We start from the raw sequence: 23,800 nt of genomic DNA, 5'->3' as shown, positions 1-23,800 counted from the left end.
TCATGTTTGTTGTTTTAAGTTTTAAAATGTCAGGATGTTTTTTTATAATTTTAAACTTTTTAGGGTATTTTGTGCAATTTTAAAAAATTTTAGGATTTTTTTGCAATACTTAATGTATTACAGTATGTCAGCTATGTATACTTTCTTTATTTTAGCAAGCTAATACGGTAAAGCTATTTTATATATTTTATTAATATTATTTTTTATACTGTTGAGCTATAGATAGTTTATGTGGGATAAGGATATGATATAATTATGATTAAGATAGATTAAAATTTAAATGAAATATTCAAAATAATGAAGTGCAATATTGACCATAGAAAGCTTTTCCTGATCTCGTGCTTTTAAAGGAAGTAAGTATATATGATATATGAGACTAATTACTATATAAAGCCTATTGATATGGATTTTTTAGATCCATTTTAATTTTATTTTCCCTTGGGTATATTTCACAAAACCCTCAAAAACTTTGGGGTGTACCCCACGAAGCCCCTTGAACTGTGTTTTTTTCCATTAATTTTCATGAAACCCTAATTATTTCCTAATAATTCCCATGAAACCCAAAAGCTCCAAAGTATCTCAAATAACACCCTACACTTTTTAGTACTTTCCAATACCCTTGCTAACAGCTTAATCGTTTAGCATTAAAAAAAATCACAAGCAACCCAAAATATGTAAATAATGATTTTTTTTTATCGCGGAGAGTTTTTTTGTTAATTTGTAGTCGTACAGATAATGTTAAGTTAGGGATTTCTAGAAAAGTTTTGGAAAGTTTAGGGGCTTTCATGGAAAATACACTTAAGTTTTGGGATATTCTGTGCAATTTATCCTTTAAAATCGAGGGGGAATCTCTTTACTTGGCTTGTGGCATACATATAACACCGTCTAGAATCAAGATATAGGATTAAAAAAAAATACTTTTTTAAAATTATTTTTAGTCGCATATATTGGTTCTAAATGCATGTGATAATTGAATAATATTCTATCATGTACGTTATGAAAAATTAGAATTCAGGCATAAAGTTAGTATGAAGATATCCATCCTATATATGCAAGATTACTTAAAGTGAAAGCAATATTACCTTAAAATAGTCTAATCTAATCTCATAAGAAGAAAATAATAAAGACACATACTTGTTGAAGGAGACGAAAGTGCTATAGAAATTATTGTAAATATTTGTCTTATATGTATTGGTATGTGTTATTGCATTTGAATGTGAGAGAATAAAAATTATAAATAGAGTTCTATTTAAATAATACTAGTATAGTTTCTTAAACTTTGAAATTATTGCTACTTTGAAATTGTATTTAGCCATGTTAAACTCGATAACTACTTCCCTTAGCCATGTTAAACGGTAACTCAAAGCCATAACTAACTTGTTCTCCACGTTTAAAATTTAAACTAAAAACAACAAAATCTTAACTGCTCTTATTCTTCTCCATAATATTTTTATCAGCAAAAATCGTAATCTTCAAAATAAATCAAGTAAGGGTATAGGACCAAGATTTGGCATTAAATGCTAACCAGATCTAAGTGCTGGCCACATAATGTTGATTCACGTGTGATTATTAAGTGGGGAAATTATTTGCTTTGACTTTTTCCATGTGCAGTAGTTAATAGGATGAAACATGATTAGATAATTGAGGTCTATGTATTAGTATTTGAGTTTAGATTTTGATTGGAAGTTTGTTAAACGGAAGCTAAGGATTAGATATTTGAGGTCTATGGATTAATATTTGAGTTCTAAGGATATTTTTGTCTAGCGAAAGCTTTTCCCGAACTCCAAAGTATCTCAAATAACATCCGACACTTTTAAGTACTTCCCAATACCCTCGCTAGTTGCATAATCGTTTAACATTAAAAAAAAAAATCACAATCAACCAAAATATGCAAGTAACTCAAATACCATCCGACACTTTTAAGTACTTCTCAATACCCCCGCTAACTGCATAATCGTCTAACATCAAAAACAAAAAAATCACAAGCAACCAAATACGCAAATAATGATTTTTAAATATATCGGAGAGAGGTTTTTTGTTAGGTGGTGTCTAGAAAAGTTTTGGAAAGTTTAAAGGCTTTTATGAAAAATACCCATAAGTTTTGGGATGTTCTATGCTATTTACCATTCAAAACTGAGGGGGGAAGCTCTTTACTTGGCTTGCGGGCCGGCATACATGTAACACCGTCCACAATCAAGATATAGGATTAAAAAATACTTTTTAAATTTGTTTTTAAACGCATATATTGGTTCTACATGCATATGATAATTGAATAATATTCTATCATGTACATTATGAAAAAATAGAATTCAGGTACAAAGTATGATATATCCATCCTATATATGCAAGATTACTTAAAGTGAAATAAGTAGCATCAATGTACATGCACATTGATTAAATCTTTCTAAGTTGTTTGGAATTAACTGTTGGAAGATTCTCCTTCATAATAAAGAAAAAAAAAAGAAAAAAAAGAATGAAGTTCAAACCAAATGAGGTGAACAAACTCATGCCTTTCTGTTAACTCACGTAACCAAAGTAGGATCACAAATCGACCTAAGTTCTCCCTTGTACTATATGTACTATATGATACTACTTATCATTAGACTAATCTTACAATATAATAAACAATCTAAAAAAGTATGATTTTCCATGGATAAGTTTAGGGATTCTAGGATCACAAAATTTAAACAATCTAAAAAAGAACAATCATACAATATAATTCATTACTTTTAAACAATTTAATCTAATTTAAATAGAAGAAAATAACAAATGCACATACTTGTTGAAGGAGATAAAAGTGCTGTGACAATTGTAATAATTTCTTGATCTGAAAAAATAAAACATACAAACATACAATATAATTAATTATCATAAAATAATCTAATCTATTCTAATAAGAAAAATAACAAAAGCATATACCTGTTGAAGACGAAAGTGATATGAAAATTATCATAATTTCTTAGCTTATATATATTGGTATGCGATTGTATGTGAGAAGATAACAATTATAAATAGAATTCTATTTAAATAATAATATTATAGTTTCTTAAACTTTGAAACTATTGCTACTTTGAAATTTTATTTAGGCATGTTAAACTCGATGACTACTTTCCTTAGCCATGTTCAACAGTAATTCAAAGCCGTAACTAACGTGTTCTCCACGTTTAAAATTTAAACTAAAAATTTACAAAACCTTAATTGCTCTTATTCTTCTCCATAATATTTTGATCAGCAAAAATCCTAATCTTCAAAATAAAACGTAGTAAGAATATAGGAACAAGGTTTGGTATTAAATGTTGACCAGATCTAAATGTTGGCCACATAATGTTGATACTCGTGTGATTATTAAGTGGGGAAATTATTTGCTTTGACTTTTTCCATGTGCAGAAGTAAATAGGATGAAGTGAGATTAGATAATTATGGTCTATGGATTAGTATTTGAGTTTAGATTTTAATTGGAAGTTAGTTAAACGGAAGCTAATGGATTAGATATTTGAGGTCTATGGATTAGTATTTGGATTTCAAGGGTATTTTAGCCCATCGAAAGCTTTTCATTGAACTCGTACTTTTAAAATGAGTATGATATATATAGTACATACATGTACATACATATACATATATATGTATGTATATGTGTGTAGGGTTACAATACACTACAGGAGTAACTAGGTTAGTTACACACACCTGTGAAAATATACCTTTGACCATTGATAGTAACGAGCCACACCATTCATTATGATCTATGCATTCAAAACTTGATACAGATAAAAAGCCTCATAGATTAGATATTTCTATTTTATACATCTAATGACCTAGAAATGAACGATGGAGAAATTTTTAAAACCAACCTGTTCGCTAAAAAATTCCCCAAAAAGACCCATTTCAAACTTAATTTTAAAAATCGACCCAGTTGGCTGAATCTGGGTCGGTTTTTTTTAAAAAAGTTTTCAAACTTCACGGAAGTTTATGTCCCGTGAAGTTTTGTTATATAAAAAACTTCACGATACTTTAACTCCCGTGAAGTTTGGAATTTTTTTTTTTCAAAAACCGACCATGTTTTAGCCAACTGAGTTGGTTTTTGAAATTAAGTTTGTAATGAGTATTTTTTTTGGGAATAAAATTCAAAACAGGTCGGTTTTAAAAATTTGTCCAATGAACGATTTGTAATGGTCCAAAAGGTCGTTTATTTTGAGTTGCTAGATTTATAGGATAAAAAATTCCAAACCACATGATTTTTGACCCACATATATTTGATGACACATAGATTACAATGAAAGGTTTGCATTTACAAAATAGATGGGAAAATTGTATTTTTTACAGGTGTGTGTAACTAACTTAGTTACACCCTAGGTATATTGTAACCCTATCCTACACACATTTACATAATATACTAGGTGGGATGCACGTGTGTTGCACGTGGTCAACTACTTTGATTCTTTATTTTGGGTTTAATATATTTTTTAGTTACTATGTAATATATTGCTAAATAAGGTCAATAATTTGTTAAACTTTTAAAATAAGAAAGTCCATTATATGTGATTTGATTTATTAGATTTTATGTGTGCTTTAGAGTTGAATATAATTTATTTCTTGATCAATGAAAATGTCACACAGTTGCTAATAGGTGGTACAAGCTGTTTTATTCTATAGTAACCTTCGGTTTAACCCTTCATTCATGTATTTATTTCTCTATGCATTAGTTTGATTAAAAAAATGATTCTTTAGGAATTGCTCTTTGAGTTCTGGTTCTTATGGGTACCATGTCAGCTTCAATACCAAGTAATATAATTTCTAAAAAGATCAATTTACTCATTAAAAGCACCAGCTGCATGCAATTAGAGTTGGGTTATCTCGAAAAGTTCGGGGGGATTTTCTTCAATTTTTAAATTTGAGATTGGCTATTTACAATATGCTCAAATTTGATGGGGACTTTTTTCAGATTAAAGTAGTTAAAGCGGAATTTCTAAGATACCCTCCATAGTCTAGGGGGGTTAAGTGAGAGAAGTTTAGGAGAGTTATCTCGAATTTTCAAAGTTGAGGGTATCTACAATATGCTTTAACTTGAGGGGATTTTTCTCAAATTAAAATAGTTTTCAAAGTTGAAGGTATCTACTATATGCTTAAACATGAGGGGATTTTTCGTAAATTACACTTGAGTACCCTCCTGTACATAAATATGCTCATTTATAAATGACTTCACTTAAATACCCTAAAGTTTTTAAAACTTGCACTGTAGTACTCTCGGTTATGCGAACATGAGCATTTCCTCACGAAAACTCTCATGTGACACTCATGCAATTTCCAAAACATTTTAATCCTTACTTTTTGTTAACCCTATTAAAATCTATATTAAATCTACCCTAATTCTATATTAATTTAAAATAGGAGTATTTAAAGATAGTTGCAACTTATTAGATTCACCATGTAAAATTGTAAAGATTACCACTATATAATTGAGAGGAAAAAGATTCAAAGTAAGCTTATTGTATTTGCAAGTGGTAAGAATCAAAGAAAGAGGGAGATAAATAGTCAGTCCCATCGAATTGCTGAATTAGTTCGTCACTACACGTATTCACAATAGAGCCATTAACTTACTATAGAGATTGCAATCTACCACCACGACACTCATATCTTGCATTCTAAACACTTGAATATTAAATGCATTAAAAAGATTTGCAAAAGGAAAATTATGAAAATTTGAAGTTGTAGATGATCTAAAGACTTTTATTTGAATAAACAAGTGATCCTCAATTCCGCCATGCTTATGGTTTTAACTACTACTACTTGCATATGTAGAAGACAACAAAAGATTATTATTTAGATTCTAAACAAAAAAATTTATCATGAAATTCAAGAAAGTGATGCAATTTAGTTTCAATATTTGAGAGACCAAAGAGATCCCTATTTTGTGTCAAATAGTTTACATAGTGATAAGAAACATATAATGGTTTAATTAAAGATGTTTAGTGGAGAATAGAAAACGGGCAAAGTTTTTTTTGAAAAAAAATAAATTAGTAACGGAGTTAAAAGCTAGTTAAAGTTTAGATGATATTATGACTACTTCCAAGAAATCACACAAAAGCGAAGAAAATAACGAGAACATAAAATGCACGGATATGACATAGTTTAGCTTGTAGCCTACATCTACGGGCAAATGAGGAGAATAGCCTTACTAACAATCTGTGAAGAATATAACAAGGGAAATCTCTCAATCACTAATCCCAGATTACGTTATAAAAGCTCTTATATAATCTCTCTCTCTAAAAAAAAAGGACAAAAGAGAACCAAAAGTTAGTCAAAAGGCTTCACAAGAGAACCCTTTGTTCTCTGTTCGTTTCTTGGTGCAAAAACTGCAGCAAATAGCTTCATAGATATGTATAAGACTAAGGCTTAGTTGCTAGCAACAATTCTGTCACAAACTAGATGCTAAATTCAATTTGAAATCCAATCTATAAAACCTTGTCCTTATCATCATACTATAGCTATAGGAATCCAAGTTTCACAAGGAGTATATTTAAACTAAATATCAACATTAAAATCTATCCATCCACCAATCAGAAAAAAACCGATTGAAAAAGAGTCCCTATATTGTAACGCGCTCAATCCAACCTAGCCAAAGTATCATGTTCGATTTGGGTCTGTATTTTGAACTGATAATAACAAAAATAAATTTATTATTAATTAGGATAGACTTAGAATGTAAATCCAAGAAGGTAATATTGACTATGGAAAGATTTTCCTAAATTCACATTATATACATACATACATACTACACACATAAATACAATTTGGAATTATCCCAAAGAAGGAACCAAGGACGGATCCATTAATAAAGATCCGGGCACTTGCCCCAACAAAGTTTTATATTTTTGTATCAAGGGGTATGCATATTTATATGGGTGCCCCCGTACAATTCTGATAAATGCCCTTAACCCAACAAAAGATGAGACTACTTAGAGGACAATTTTGAAGGGCTATTGTTGGAGCTTTCTAGTTTTTTGTTAGTTTTTCTGATAAAAACAAAAATTATCATGTCTTAATATGGAATCATAATGTTAAATATTACTAGTTAAAATATTTGGGATTGGTGTGTAAGTTTTTTTATTAGGAGAATTTAATCAATTTGTATTATATAAGTTATTGATTTTTATTAATTTATATGTACAATTGTATTTGTATCCCCATAAGAAAAATATTTTGGATTTGTCCCTGGAAGGAATATACTCCTATTCCAATAGGCGGGCATGGGCTCGCATTTAGGTTCTGACTAGAAAGTGGAATAAGGAGGATCTAAGGCCATATCAAAAATTTCACTCAATGATAATTTATGCTCTTACACCCAAGTCTCTTATACCGAACTTCGGTCTCCTAAGCAACTTCCCTAACCTGGGAATTTTTGCTCTCAAAATTTTTTCTCCTTATATGCCGATAGAATTTGTTAATGCCCATAAAGAATTCCCAAGAGTATTAGGTACAAAATGCCACCGTACCAGTATGCCTATTTAGTATCATGCACGGAATGTATATGGTTAATAAGAAAAAACTAGGTCTACTTTCATTGTATTTTCCGCAACTTAAACAGACATCATCATGACATAAGGCAGTTGCAAGGTAGCCTTTTTCTCGTCTACCATGTTTGTTATATAAGAAGCATTCTGCGAATTTTCTGAAGTAGAAAGCATCATGGGAAGAGTTTACCGTTAAGTCCAGTTATACTGCATGTTTTCTGGTCTTCTTGCTTACACTAATTGCGAACCCCCTTGACATCTTGAATAAGTACTCAATTTTGATATGGACCTCTAGTTAAGTGATCAATATGTTTTAGTAATTTTCTAGGTACCAATGCCGTCGTGCAAGTTTCATCTTCATCAATTCAATAGAGGCATGCTTTAGATTATTTAATTTTCTAATGATGATCTAATAATGTTTGGTTCCCAAGGGCTTACTGGTTATTTAAGATACCTACACTTTCATATAAATTTGCATGCTAAATATTTTAAGAACTAATATAAAGTACATCCTAGTATGATTTATAAGAATTTTAATGCTTTCCCCTTGTATCTAATCATGCAAACAATTTAAGTTGGAGCAGGATGCAACACGTTAGGGAGTATGGGGACATCCCCTTGAGAAACCTAATCTTTTCTACCTCTTAACAAATGATTATCCTGATCTGACAATTGTGGGCATTGAGATCTGTGTGAGCAGAAAGCCATCTTTTATTTGGGTTTGTTTTCGTGTAGATAATTATGTCCTGAAGTGCTTTATGTGTGTATTTTGGTGTATCAGGCAGTTATGGAAACTGTTGCTAGAGTTACATCGAAGAAAAATGAGACCGAGGAGAAGTATGTGCATCTACTTGTAAATACAATGGTTTTATTGGGAGTAATTTATATATATTAAAGGAGTTCAATATTCGCTGTGCATTGCTTCTCTCTACTTTTCAGATCATTTCAGTTCCATAATGTTTTTAATAATGAGGATCAAGCAGAGGATATCCCGACATTAATTGATCGAAAGGTATTCTGTTCTTTTCATATTACTTAATATATAGAAGTTATTATGTTGCTCATGAAATGGAAATCTGTCTTTTCAGGATAATGTTTTTATCATATCCAATCCCAAGTCAAAGTATCCAATATTGAAGTTAGACCTCAGGTATGCCTGCAGAGCTTCTTCAAATATTCACTATTTTTAATTTAGTACCACTGTTGTTCTGATTGTAACCAACAGAACCTGTTTGGTGTCAACTCGATTCCGATACTAGTGTTGTCCATTATTTTGCTGAAGAACATTTATAGCTTTAAAAAAAATAGTAATATTAAACTGCCAAAGTTACCAACCTGTTCACCTGAAAGAGCAGTCTTTTACTTATTATGATACTGATATTTCAACCATTGATTTCAACCTGACAACATCTATATCTTACTTGAGAAGGACAACTGGCCCTGTTTCAAGAACCACAATCATCTCATTCCCTTAATCTTGCATGAGCCAATTTTTCATGTTGCAGAGGTTTTCTGGCCTACATACAGATTATTGGTCTACCAGGGTCCTGGACAGTATATGTAAAGTCGTAACAATGCATGATTATTAGTGGCCTGCTGTTTTTATTTGCTACTTCACATGAAAATAGCTATGCCATGCCAACCCAAATAATTTAATAAGGCTTGTTGGTAATCCTTAAGGTAATTTAATAATATTACACACACGTCACTGTGGTATATTTAAGTATTATTATTCATAACTGACATGGTTGTTCTTGTTCATGTACTGGGTAAGTCAGGTATTTATAATAAACCATTAGAAGCATTGACAAACATTTATCACGAGGTGCCTTTTTTTCATTTTCGCTCCTTCAGCAACCAATTTCATATATGATATATAATATGTAAAATATAGATAAAATAAAAGGTAATGAGAGAGAGAGAGAATGAAGAGAGGAGAGAGAGAGCATATTAATGAGTATCCTTGCTCATAGGAGGGGATTTTTCCTCCTTGTGTTGCCTAATTGTGGCCACAATCCCCCACAATCCTCATCAAGTTGACACACAATCCCCACCAACTTACACTCTCTTCTGCCTACTTTGTGAGCGAGGTGATGGATTGTGCGCACATAGGCGTTCAGGAGGAAATCCACCTCCTATGATAAGGATACCAACCTTAATGCTCATATATATTATATACTATATATATTATTCATATATACATATATATATATATATATATATATATATATATATATAGAGAGAGAGAGAGAGGAGAGCAGAGAGAAATTCTTATATCAACTTTAAGTGGAACTCCCCAAAACTTTCATCCATTGACTGATACCTAGGAAAAATCCATGCCAAAATATTGAAGAGACTTTATATATATAAAAAAAATCTATATTAATTATATATATATATATATATATATTATATTAATAAATATAAATAATATATAATATAGTAATATATAGTATGAATTTTCTTAATCTCATGCAGAAAGGAAAGATAATGTAATCTACACTACTCTCTACTACACTACTTGTGCACTACAAGAAAGAAGTGTGGGCTCCTTTGATGAGTCATCAAATTTGAGAATGGTTAAAGAACATGGACCCCACACTTTTATCACTTGTAGTGTAAAAGTAGTGTAGCCGTCACTACTCACCGAAAAATGATGGAAATTTTTGTTTGTTGTGCTGCCTCGTTGATGCAACTTATTTATTCTTTATGTCACTTCTTTTTGGCTGTTGCAATCCATCATTAATCAAATCTTCCCTCTTCTTGTATGTGTGAGAGCAGTCCTATTTTCTTATGTTCCTTCCATTTAACATTTAGACAGAACAAGTAAATTTGGGCCTTTAGGGTTCATGTGAAATTCTTCCAAGTTCAATGACGAACAATGCTGTAGAGATGACTTGCCTTTTTTGATACCCTGCTTTAACTTATAATTTACCTTTTTATTTGTTTGGTGAACTTGACATGGTGAATATGTTCACAGTTAGGTACATCAACGTTATGAGTTTGAGTGAACTTTTTATTCTTTCTTGAGTAAACTTTCTTGTTTGGTGCCTTTATTTTGATTTCAAAGGCACTGAATTTTTTTAGTATCTTGCTCATGTTCCACACCTGTTGAAGATTGTATTCTATAACCAATTCATGAGAGACCAGTGCAAAAAGATGATATGATAAGTGGATTTTGTCCAGCAAGGCAGCAACTAAAAGCCTTTTCACTAAAAATTCCATTTCATATATTTGCTAATTTGCCCCTTTTTCTCTATCTTCTGACACGATACAAGTTCTTTATTGTTAGGTTAAATCCCTTAATGCAACTAGAGATTTTGTTCACAATCAGACTGTACTCTTCTTTGATACTTCTTTATTTTACAGGTTGATATCTGATCTTGTGGCGGTTATTGTTTCTGCGACTTGTGGCGGCATTGCTTTTGCTTGCATGGGGCAACCGGTTCGTACAAATAATACTTTCCTTTAATTACTGTGCGTGCATGTATGCATGGATGGATGCATGCGTACATGCACACCGTCTGTAGAAATCCCTCTACATGATTCCTGTAAGGGTGGGTTGTTGTTTGCATAGGGGAGGTGGGATGGTGGCCACAGATAAAATTCTGATAATCTACATGCCTTTTTGTTGCGAGTCGCTGAAATTTCATGAATTTTTATTTTGCTTTATCAATATTTTCTTTTTTGGGGGGGCAGGTGATCACTGGTTATTTACTTGCGGGCTCCATCATCGGACCCGGAGGTTTGAACTTTGTCAGCGAAATGGTGCAAGTAAGGTGCTTTTATTATTATTATTTATTATTTATTGCTGTTGGAAGTGTAGCTTGTTTACTTGCTTAATGATTTTTATAGGAGAGAGTGGAACCTACTTCAAGAACTTATAAGTACCCTTGTACCCAATGATATAGGCATTTCGATTTATATAAAATCATAGGAGCTATTATAACAGATTGTAGTTCTGGGACCATGCTAAACTTGCCCATTTTTTCTTAGCCAATAAAAAGGAAACTTAGGCTTTTTTTGTGTTTAATATTTACAGCTTAGATAAAGTTATTCCTAGGTTTTCATCTGGATTCAAGTTCACATTTCAGGCAAGTTGCCATGAGGCATCAAACAAAGAAAATTATGCATGCATTTCATTGATTCCCCAGTTGCTTAAATTGTGCTATTAGCAATAAGGTTAATGCTTGACAATTTTTGTGCTATGTTAGTCCTATTACTAGAGGACATTACTCAGTTTTCATGAGGATCTGATTCCTTTGGACCACCCTTGTCATATTCTTTTGGAAATTATGCTATGGAATTTCTGACAAATTCAACTCAGCTGGAAAAAAAATTGTCTCCTATTCTAGGTTTTTCACGCCTACAGGAGGGCAGAACATGAAACTTTGCTCTAGCTTGTTTTTTACTGTTCTTTTCTATCTGAAATAATGTTTGCTTAAAGCATATCTTGGTACTTGCTTGAATGAAATTGTAAGAAATTGGTATACGTTCTAAAATTACCAAGTCTGCTTTCCCGGTGGTTAATGTGCCTTTGTCTTGTTGACTCTACGTTGCAGGTTGAAACAGTTGCGCAGTTCGGTGTAATTTTTCTTCTTTTTGCATTGGGTCTGGAATTCTCTACAACAAAGGTTAAACCATTTCGGTCACTATAATTTTTGGATAATTTTACAAGGACATGCTCTTGCAGTTCTGTTGGTAAAGCTGGACTCTTAATGCTTAACATTGACTCTTCAGCTTCGAGTTGTTCGTGCAGTTGCTGTTCTTGGGGGTCTATTACAAATTTTTCTGTTTATGTGCTTATGTGGCATAACTGCTTCGGTATGTTGAAGTTTCTAATTAAGAATATTATGGTAAACTCCTTAAGTTTAGATTTATTCTAACCATCCAATAAGCATCTGCATTTAGCTGCAAATAACCAATAGATTTCAGTATTGAGTTGTATCCGTTATTCTGTTGGAAGGTCTGGTTGCACATATTCTCACATGCTTATTAGGATAGATTTTCAGACTGTAATCTCTCCATACAAAAATAATTCAGAATTATTTGTAAGACAGGCACTGATGCTTTTTTAGTGTAGTTCTTCAGCTTGTATCTGCCATGATAAAGTCAGAACTGCTTGGTAGCTTTTGTGTATTTTAAGACGTCACATGTATATGTGTGAACACCTGTATCTGCACCGGTGGCAGCTTTAAGTTTTGAAGTTATGACTTCTGTCCATTAAATGGAACTTTAATCTGGTAGACCATAAGTTTCATATTGTTTCTTTGCAGTCCGTTCCAAGTCTTTCCCGTGTGGTATAAAAGTTTACATCATACTTTAAGCTTTAATAAATCTGGGAAATCTCTCATGTACTATTATTCAACAGAAAGCTCCTTGGATTTTTCTGTGCCTGTAATGTATATAAAATGATTTACTATCATTCTTTATAAATTTAATACTATCGAATATTTTTGGTGGCTCACAACTTTGTGTTGTTTCTAACTTTTGACCAATGCATGTTATAGTAGTTTTACTTGGTACTTTTTTTCGTACTGGAGTGGTTTTGATGCTATTGACCCCCTTTTGCAGTTATGTGGGGGTAAGCCTTCAGAGGGTGTATTTGTTGGTGTATTATTATCGATGTCTTCAACTGCTGTGGTAATTCTCTAAAATTTGGTTGAAGTTTCCTTTTCTATATTAGGGCAAATAAAAGTTAGGATTGTGTTATCTTTGCTTGGAGAGTTCTGCATCTCTTGATAACTAGGTGTAGTTTTAGTTGAATGTATACTTAATCCATATATGCTTGAAAGTGTTCTTTCTGGAACGAGTGCGGAGGTGCTTATGTTCTGGTTTGTCTTCTTTAACAACTCTATCATTATAGTACCACACTAATTAACCAAAAACACAAGCTATCTTAAATCCTAAATTGATAATGAACAATCATTATTTCCTTCTTTGAAACCCTAGTTAATATTTAAGAATAAGAGAGAGAAGAGTATTTGTGCTTTAGATGCCCAGTTCGCCACGTGTCCTCAGACTTAATCAGTAACACTCTGTAATTTTTATGTGATGCTATGATTCCTTCACCCGGAAACCTAATATGTGAAGGGCCAAGATTCACGACCTAGCCTATTTCAAAAACCCTATTTCCAGATTGCCTAACTTGATTCATAGGTTAGTGAAAATTCCATCCGTGGTATATTCCAAATTTTTCGACTTATAGCTGTAATATGGAACCCACCACCTTTAAAATCGAGGGCAGTACCCAAATCCCGTGGCAAATACAGTGAGTGATCTATAGTGGTAAGGGAAACACTACATATAAGGAGATAAATAAGATTCAGAACTCCTATTATCTCCTATTATTATAGAAATATTTTTGCACATTAATATTCAGATTTAGTTCCATGAAGATTCTCCTTTTTTATGTTAAATAAATATTCTTTGCTAGCCATCTTAAGAAAGAATAATACAAAGATCTGAATATATTACTTGCGGGGTATAATTTGAGAATGCTCTAGTGTTTCTGCCAAGTTACTGTTCTTTTTTATCCTTCTGCATCTTTCATTCTACTCCTGATTTGTTGCATATTTCTCCTGCATCCTCTCAAGCATTTCCTGCCACGAGCTTCATTACCAGTGGTCTGGTGTAGAGTTATGTTGTCTAATTCTTTGTTGGGGAAAAAAAAATTAGTGTGCTAACTTTTCACACATCTGCATGTTGCTGGCTGCACTTTGTTACAAATGCGACTAATCTGTTCCTACTTGCACAGGTCTTGAAGTTTCTAATGGAGAAAAATGGTATTAATGCCCTTCATGGTCAAGTTACTGTGGGGATTCTTATTCTCCAGGTAACGTCATTCTGTTCATAATAGGCATTACTTAGTTTCAGCTGTAAATTTCTTAAGGCATGCCCATTTATTTATAAAGGAAGATGTTTTTTTCTCAGGATTGTGCTGTTGGTTTGCTGTTTGCATTGCTTCCTATTCTTGGTGGCACTTCTGGTGCTCTACAAGGAGCAATTTCAATGACCAAGTCGTAAGTACCTTGTCTGCTTAATAATGACAAAGTTTTTTGTCCTTCTGTCCGCTTGATTGTGCGTGTGTGTTGCATGTGCATGCGTACAGCTGAAGCTGCATGACATCGTTCTTCGACAAGTTACTGTATGCCAGTAATGCTATATGTAAAATGCATGCCTTTCATATGTGCTTCTTCAATAAAATAGTAACTAGTTTTTGCATTCATCCATGGTTTGGTTAGTAGGTTATAATTTTCTTTTAGGCTTTGTATTTCTTTGTTCTAACCATTGAATTGATGATGACATGATCATCATCACCCAAAATTTTATAGATATTTTTTTCTTAACCAGTAACACATTAGTGAATAGAAAATATTTTTTTCTGGGACACAGTTAAAACTTTGTTGAAATCTTCTTGCTATATTATCTACTTTTTTTTGCATGATTGGATGATATTGCCTAGCAATGTGAGTGCACCATCATGATTGATGCTGATGGATATAGGTATTGCGTGGTGTATTGACTTGCCATATGAAATTTGTAATTGCCACCTGTATTGTGATTTCTGGGGTGTTAATCTCTATACCTGTTTGCATAGAAACATTTGGATCATGATCTTGCGATCTACCAAAAAGTTGACTTTCACGTTCTAACATTTGGCTAAAGATGTGTACGGCTTCTGATCATTGAACCTGTTGAGTTCATCCTATCCACCTCCATTTCGATTGTCCTTATCTGCATCCCGAGCTTGTTACCAAATCTTTTGCGCTTTTTTTGAGCAAAAGAATTCCATCTCATGATTCTGATATGATGCAATGTGCAAGATTTGGTAGGTCATGTTACATTTTCCTTTGAAAGCTTCACATCCATGTAAACCATTGTTTAAATATTCTAACTTTCCATGCTGACCGTATTGGAATGCACGATGCTTTATTCAAGTGAAAGTCTACCATGATGGCCGCTCAGGAAAATATTTTCATTTCATAGACCATTAGTCCTTATGGCATGTCTTATAACTCACTGTATATTGTTGTATGATAAAATCAGATGAACAGAGACGAACATCCTTCATGGAGTATCATGGTCATCAATTGACCTGGGCCTATTTTGAACTGTAACCCATGTAATAAAAGATAAAAATTGAACAAGGCAAAGAAATATTTCTGGATAAATGGGATTAACAGTTCTGTCAGCAATTTTCAACTTGGGAGCCCCATGTGAAAAGTTACATTCACTTGTAGGTTGTAGAGGATAAATAAGAATGGACAGGAGTAGCTTTGGCTAAACATCTAATATATCAAATGTGGTACTTAGGATACTCCTACAATTCATAAAGTTACTACTATTCCAAAATTTATATAGTGTTGTTGCGCCAACCAAACATATCAGTACTCCAAAATACATCTAGAACCTTTTAATTTTCCACACATATATTCACACATGCAGACAAGTACGAACTCTTGATACAAACCAAAATGATAGGCCTACCCTATCACCTTATCTTGCAGACATTTACGCTTCCAGAAGCTTCCAAAAACGTTTATGATGAGTGGGATGAGTACAACGACTCAGTAAGCGATCCATGTACTTTCTAAGCTCCAGTCTCACAAAAAATACTGATATATTTAAATTTTGGCACTAAACCAGGAAAATAAAATAAAATCAGATTAAATCAAATAACATCGAACTTCTCAAATTCAATGTAGTTTCAGCTGATAATTAAAACATTGCAGTTGAAAATTAAAATCTCATTGTCTATGAACTTCTTAATTATTTAATGATTACTCTTATCATCTAAAGCCAAAGGTCTAAAAAGATGGTGTTACCTAACATGTCCAGAAGCAGTACAGTACTAATCTAGATATTGTCATGAATTTAGCAATCTAAACGGATGTCCCAATTAAAACCCCTTTGAACGTCTGCAAAGGGTCCGGACAAAGCCCCCCTTGAACGTCTTCAATGGATCCATATAAATACCACTTGAACATCTCCGAATGGTGCAGACAAATATCATGGGTCCAATAAATCCACGATCATTCAATAATTCCACAAATTTTCCGTGTGAATCCAGACAGAAATTCCCAATATCTAGAGGTGTTTGTTTACAATTTTATCCTAAACAGTGATCTTTATGGAAAACTCTTAAATCAAACAAAAGTCAGTAGAAATCTTCTTCTGATACTGTATTATAATTCCTTAATTTAAAATATCTTTAAATAATTTTTTATATTCAAAATATTTCAAGAAACTTTAATGAAACTCTAATACTATACTTTTATAAATTATATCAAAATACTTAGAAGAAGCTGGAATTATAACTGTAGTCTCATGTTTGCCTAGTATTTAGTACAAAGGCAAAATGGCCAGATTGGCATATTTTTTCGAGGCTTGGTGACATGTTGGTATATTTTCTTTTAGTTTTGTCAGATTGATATATTTTTTTAACTCCGGCGCTATATAGGCCTTAAATTTGGCCGGAGTTACTGTTCCGGCCAGGGCTGATGGGATTTTTGGTCGGAACAGTAACTAAATTTTGGTCGGAACAATAATTAAATTTGGCCGGAGCAGTAACTCCGGCCAAATTTTAGGCCTATATGACGTCGGGGTTGAAAAAATATACCAATTTGACAAAACTAAAAGAAAATATACCAACATGTCACCAAGCCTTGAAAAAATATACCAATCTGGCCATTTTGCCTTAGTACAAATGTAGTCATGTCTGAATATTTTACCCATAAATGATTAATGGGTACAAACATCTTATACTACAGTCTTAATCTACTATAGTACTAACTGATATAAGTACTTTCTCACAAATGTAAGGTAGGGTAGTAGCAAATTTTCACTTCTTCAGCGACTTAAATGGAGAAGTGCACAACACAAGTTACAGTCACTTGAACAAGACCTTAGTTAAATAGTTTAGCATGGCACTCTTAGAATTTCTTATATGCTAGTTTATAGCTAATCTTTGTAGGTGGTAACTGATAGGTATCTCTTTCCTACAGAATGTAACATTAGATGAAATATCCAATTTATTTATTGCTCTTTGATTTTATTTATCTCTTAACATCATTTCAGAAATGAAAGTATTGAACGACTTTAAGCTCTTACTTTGATTTTATTTGTCCCTAACATCATTTTAGAAATGAAAGTATTGAACGGCTTTAAGCTCTATTGCTTAGGAATCAGTTTGACAAATATGTCAATCCTACATCACAATAAAACACCATGCTTCCCTTCTTCTTTAACCAAACTATAATTTTTAAAGGTACTAATCTACAGTAGCTTAGCTTCATTTGTCAAATAACAAATATTAAATTCAAACTAGAGTTGTAGAAAGAGGATCGAATTTGCATACCCGAGTCTACAACTTTCAGCTTGCACCCTTTTCTCTTGGTCCTTATGTTGTCTTAGACTTCAGTTAAATCCTTTTTTTTTAATCTCTCCAAGCACTTCTTTCACTCTCTATAGCCATCCATATATATTGTTAATGGCCCAAGTTTCATATCGGTGAGACTATTGCTGTAGATTGCTAATTGGATACAAATTTTGCATATTTATCTAGCTCTGCAATATAATGAGCACCTGGCCCCTCTTTGACAACTAACCCCTCCTTTTTACTGCCGCCTCGACTTTGTAGGACACCTAATGCTATGATCCTTTTACCCTTTGATGCTTCGTAGGGAAGATAACTGCTTCTCCCATTTCCTTTTTATTTATTCATTATTTATGATGGAGTCCAAACCTCTTGTTTGTAGAATAACTAATAACGTTAAAATATGTCATACTTGCTGAACTATACGTGAATGCTCTAGACAATATAAATAGATAAACATATTATCTCTCTCTCTACACACACACACACACGTACATACCTAATTCCATAAAAACAACTCATTTCCTTATAAATAAAAAAGCAATTCTAATTATAGTTTCAGTACCAGATTATTAGTGTTCAATTAGTAGAAGTTATTACAGTTTGAATTTGCTTTCATCATGTTTACTTGAGTAAGATAGTACTTTTGTCCTGCTATTGTTTTCAAAGCCTGTCTGGTTGTATATAAATGGAGAATTTAGTCGGCTCCAGGATTCCTGGAATTGCAATTCCAATATACGCTCTTTTGTTTCTCATTGAAAGTTGAAGTCCAATTTATGTTGTCCCTGGTCAGCTTCAAAACCCCAATTTTCAGTTTGAGTAATTTGAATTCACAGATGTCAAGAGTGATGTTCAAAATCACTATTCGTAGTAGAAATGTTCGATATGCACATCCAGCTGCAAGCAACCAATTGGCTTTTCTCATCATAATTGACTCTGAAACTTTCATTATGCAAATGCCAAATGTAGCCTTAATGAAATATTTGTGGCAGGTTTAACATATAATAAAAATATGATTATGTTCTCTATACTAGCCTAAATGAATTACTTACCATATGCTCCAAAGCCTTCCTACTGTTGTCCAGGCTAATATCTTGCTTCAGAGTAACTGTGTATAAGATAGCATCTTTGTCTTCTATCACTACTAGCACTATTGCACGTGCAACAGAAATAAAAACTTAAATATTCTAATTTTTACATAAAATGGGTCATTTTAATGCCCTAAAAGATCATCAATTTTTTTCAAGAGCATTTTATGATGTTTGTTCATTTAATATTACATTTTATTAATCTTATTTGGAATTGACTAATAAATATTTCAATTTGAGCGGTGACATAATTTTCTTAAATAATGTTCTTTAGAAGAGCATTTTTCATATTTAATTCAAGTGACTATTTTAATTATTTTTATCCCAAGTATCTAGATATACACTTTCGATAATATTTACATTGGAACATATTGACATTCTAATTGTATTTTTTTATTTATTTATGTGCATATTTAAGATAGAACTTTATCGTTTCATATTAATATCTCTTATAATATGCAACGTAATGGGTATGTTATTAATAAACTTTAATAATAAGCTTATGTCATCATTTTAGAAAGTTCTATAAAAAGGAAAGAGAAAACAAAAGAAAGGAAAAAAGCTCTTCTATAAAATTACAATTTTACCCTTTTAAATACAATAATAATGAAGGAAACATCCACCTCTCATCCATTTTTTCCTACCCCCAGTATTTCCATTATATAGTAATATAGATTTCATGTTCAACCAATCTAAAGGAGTACCTTGATGAGAAAGGAGTATTGTTAATATGTTCCTCACAAGTATGAGCTATGTTTAACAAATTACATCATTGAACTTTCTGCAGAATAAACCTAGACCATATCTTCAAGTTATGATTGTTATTTTATGCTGAAGTTTATCATCTTACTGAAATTAAGATGATCTTTCTTTTGTCTTTTGTTTTTTCCCTCTTTCTTTCTGGTCTTCCTTCTTTTTCCTGTTCTTACTTGATCCGGTGGCTGAGCTTTCTGTGGAATGCTTGTTTTCCACTTTATTGCTAAGATCAGTTTTTATATTACTGGACAAACCAATTATTTAAACTGGAACCTAACTGCTAATGGAGCTATTCTTCTACCAGTCTGTTCGTGCTGTGTACTTTCTTGGCCATCCTGTCAATATTGTCACGAACATGTGTGCCTTGGTGTCTTAGGCTGATGATAAGTCTCTCATCTCAGGTACTTTCTTTTTTATTTCCTACCAAGTATATTTCTTTAGATCTTTCATTTATATCAGGTTGGTTACAACACTTAGTGAATCTAATAAGCAATTTTCATTGCAGACCAATGAACTTTACCAGTTGGCATCAGTTGCATTTTGTCTACTTGTTGCTTGGGTTTGTATTCAGATCATTTATCAGCACTTTGCTATTATCTTCAAGTGTTCATTACGAGTAGCTTTTACCTCTTTGCTACTTCTGTTGTCCACATTGTGTGATAAATATTTCTGTTTGAACCCTAGAGCATATGACTTTGAACTAAAAAGAAATCTTTTGAGTAATTATTTCACGAGAATTTGAAAATAAGTTGAGCGGAGATATATTTTAAGTGCATAATTAAGAACACAAAATCACTTCGCTTCATGGTATGGCATGTTTATAGCAGCTTATCAAGTACCTTCCTTCCTTATAGTCATCAATTAAATTTCATATCTTATTGAAGTTTAGAATTTTCTAATCATCAATTAAATTTCATATCTTATTGGTGTTTAAAATTTTCTACTTATGCCTTGCCTACTCGTTTGCTCTAGCACTTTTATCTACTGGTGATTTGAAGAAAGTGTGCTTTGTATAAGTTTGAATTTGTAAGTCATACTTTGTCGTATTATGCTGCATGTAACACAAACATCTCATATGGTTGTACTTGACATAAGTACTATACACACACACACACACACGTGTGTGTGTGTGTGTGTATGAAAATAAATGTAGAATATAGAATCAGGATAAGGCATGCTACAGGTTCATAAAACAAGTGTGTGAATTCAAGTTTACGTAACTTCCCGCTTTTATAAACCATGAAAATGCATCCAATCAAAAACCAATCTAGTTCACGGTTGGAAATGTGCTTAGACATGTCAAACATGTAGCCACCAAGTATCAGCACATGTCAATGTAGATATGTTTTAGACTGGATATAGGGCCTTCCAGTGCTTATTGGTGCAACATAGATTTCATATCGCATTTTTACAGATTTGGAAATAAGTATTCTAATTGCAATATACACATTTTGTTTGTTTATTTGTTTCTTTTTTTTCCAATGTATGTGTAAGGCATGCCTTGTGTGCTTCTTATGCCTGTGTGCTTCTTAAGTTGTAACTTGCATTCACTGCAAAGAGAGGAGGTTTGCAGGGTGGCACGGGGGTTTGCACCAGTCGAGGTTGTTAACGGATGTCACTTTAAGAGGTGCTATGAGTACCTAAGAGTCAGAGGAGCAAATTCTAGTTGCCAATGGGGGTTGTTATTGTGGATATACACTAAGAGATGTGATAAGGAATGAGAGCATTCCTTGGAAGTTAGATGTTGCTCCTATTGAGGATGAAAGTAAGGACAATTGAGATGGTTTGGCCATCTGCGGTGAAGGCTACTAAATGCAGTAATTAGGAGAAGTGATAATATTATAATTAATAGAACGAGGAGAAGAAAAGAGGCATGTCGGAGTCAAAGCAGCAATTTTATAAAAGCCTTTTCCCATCACGTGGCACTAAATAAGGAGTAAAAACCTGAATTCAGGGTGGATTGGCAGGAAGATTGACCAAATTCTAAGATAACCTGTGAATACGAGGATGATGAATAATGTGTTGGACTCTGGTCAAGGCAAATATGGGCAAGAATGACCCACAATGAAAAGTAGAGGACACATTAACAGATGGGAAAACTGATTTATGATCATGTGATTTAACCTCACGCAAGCTATAAGCAACCAACTGAATTTGTTGATAGATAATGGATAACAACCACCCCAGCAGCAAGACTAACAACTAAATCTTTACCTAGAGTTTCGGGGTTGGTTATAGAAGCTAACCAAAACCCAAGCTTGTAAAAGCATGACATTTATATCCTTTTCTTTTTCTTGCAGAATATTGAGGTTCTTTAGTTTCATCCAAAGCTTCTTGTTATTTTTCTCATGTTAGCTAGAGTACATGCGTCATGGAACTCTTTTTGACATAGTTTAAACTATAACAGTACCTCATTTTGAACTTATAAATGACAGGACAATTGTGTGATATTAAGAGTTATATAGACAATAGCATTGGATAACTTGTTAAGTTTATTATTGGTCCAACTGCGGTAAATGTATGCATTTATTTAACTAACTTCAAATTGATGCCTTAAGTTATCTGATGACTGACCAGATCCTTTAGCTAAGTTTTTTTTATCCCCTCCCTTGCAAAATGTCAGCTTATCCTGAATGCGACGTATTTCCCATGCTTTTAGTTTGTTGAATTTATGGTCTTATAGCTCTCTTTCCCCTCCCTTATTTTTCTGTTTTCCATGCTTATGTGTGGTTTGTCTTCGAATTTTTTCTTGTTCAGATCTTATTTTGCGATGTTTCCTGTGAATATAGAGAGAACTTAAATTTATGAAATTAGTTGCCATCTAGTTTCTGTCCAAACAATCCGGCAATGGTCACACTTTCTTATTTTGAAGTTTTTGTAATTTCAGTGTAGCGACAAGCTGGGCCTAAGTTTGGAACTTGGTTCCTTTGCTGCTGGAGTTATGATTTCAACAACTGATCTTGCACAACATACTCTGGAACAAGTATGTTTTTTCTGTAGATATTTTCTGTTAATTTTAGGACACTTATGCTATAATATTGTGTTACATTTTGGTCATTTTTCTACTGCATCCTTCATAGTGCATAGTATCTCTTATATGGTTGTTATAAGTCATTCTACTCGTGAACATTTCCGATACTTTTTTCTTTCTTCAACACCATGATTTTTGTCTTATCTTTTATCAAAGTGTAAAGAACAATAAATGTTGCAGATTTCTTGCTAGCCTTAGGTATAGATTTCAGTTGCATTTGCGTGTTTAACTTCTTATCTTTTTTTGATTTACTAGGACATGGCCAGAACCTTCATTTCTTAGTTCTGGCTTCCCTGAGATGTGCTTTTATAGTTTTGTTTCCTGCTTTAATATTTCTCAATTTAGCATCTTCAAATATTTTAAGAAAAGGTAAACAATTTAGTAGTTAAAGGACCTGAAAATGGGTTATCTTGTGAATGCTCTTTGCAAACCTGGACACGGGGGTAGTTCGATATTTAGGGATCAAAGTTTATCAACAGTCATTACTATATCTCTTCTTACATTTTAAATTGATGCAATATATCATGCTCTGATGTATGCAATTTCAAATTTTCATCTGTTTTTGAACTTCATGACGATTCGATCATCTGTTTTTGTTTATTGTGATGAAAGAAAAAGAGAGGCTCTGGCATTAAAATATAGTAATGTATTATATATTTCTTATTTCAGGTTTCTTATTTCTGCAGATCGAACCTATCAGGAACTTCTTCGCTGCTCTCTTTCTTGCTAGTATTGGAATGTTAATTCATGTTCATTTTCTTTGGAATCACGTCGATATTTTATTAGCGGCTGTGATTCTGGTGGTTGTTGTAAAGACAATTATTGTTACCTCTGTTGTCAAGGGATTTGGCTACACGAATAAAACATCACTGCTGGTAACTATGACATTCCTCTGCTTTTAACTGTTGCTACATTCTCAATTTTGGATCTAAACTTTGCTTGTTTGGAACTTGTAGGTTGGCATGTCACTTGCACAGATTGGGGAGTTCGCTTTTGTGCTTTTAAGTCGTGCTTCAAATCTTCATCTGGTCGAGGTTAT

At 32.8% G+C, this 23,800-nt stretch overlaps 1 protein-coding gene across 2 annotated transcripts in view; it reads left to right on the top strand.

The window, feature by feature from the left end:
- The window catches only part of LOC109840835 (K(+) efflux antiporter 4-like), a 29,298-nt gene that overhangs the window by 4,171 nt on the left and 1,327 nt on the right, over window positions 1-23,800 (top strand). For both annotated transcript variants that reach the window (XM_020409625.1, XM_020409624.1), the window contains exons 3-17: window positions 8,290-8,345; window positions 8,448-8,520; window positions 8,597-8,658; window positions 10,878-10,953; window positions 11,208-11,282; window positions 12,071-12,142; window positions 12,249-12,332; window positions 13,083-13,151; window positions 14,266-14,343; window positions 14,442-14,530; window positions 20,035-20,131; window positions 20,236-20,289; window positions 22,618-22,713; window positions 23,448-23,636; window positions 23,718-23,795. In XM_020409625.1, coding sequence (XP_020265214.1) covers window positions 8,290-8,345; window positions 8,448-8,520; window positions 8,597-8,658; window positions 10,878-10,953; window positions 11,208-11,282; window positions 12,071-12,142; window positions 12,249-12,332; window positions 13,083-13,151; window positions 14,266-14,343; window positions 14,442-14,530; window positions 20,035-20,131; window positions 20,236-20,289; window positions 22,618-22,713; window positions 23,448-23,636; window positions 23,718-23,795 — 1,248 coding nt within the window. The remainder of the gene's footprint in view (window positions 1-8,289; window positions 8,346-8,447; window positions 8,521-8,596; window positions 8,659-10,877; window positions 10,954-11,207; window positions 11,283-12,070; window positions 12,143-12,248; window positions 12,333-13,082; window positions 13,152-14,265; window positions 14,344-14,441; window positions 14,531-20,034; window positions 20,132-20,235; window positions 20,290-22,617; window positions 22,714-23,447; window positions 23,637-23,717; window positions 23,796-23,800) is intronic.

Source organism: Asparagus officinalis, chromosome 5 (genome assembly GCF_001876935.1).
Source record: "Asparagus officinalis chromosome 5, Aspof.V1, whole genome shotgun sequence".
Lineage (NCBI taxonomy): Eukaryota > Viridiplantae > Streptophyta > Magnoliopsida > Asparagales > Asparagaceae > Asparagus > Asparagus officinalis.
Note: the sequence above shows the minus strand (reverse complement) of the source record. Positions and strands in the feature narration are given on the sequence as shown.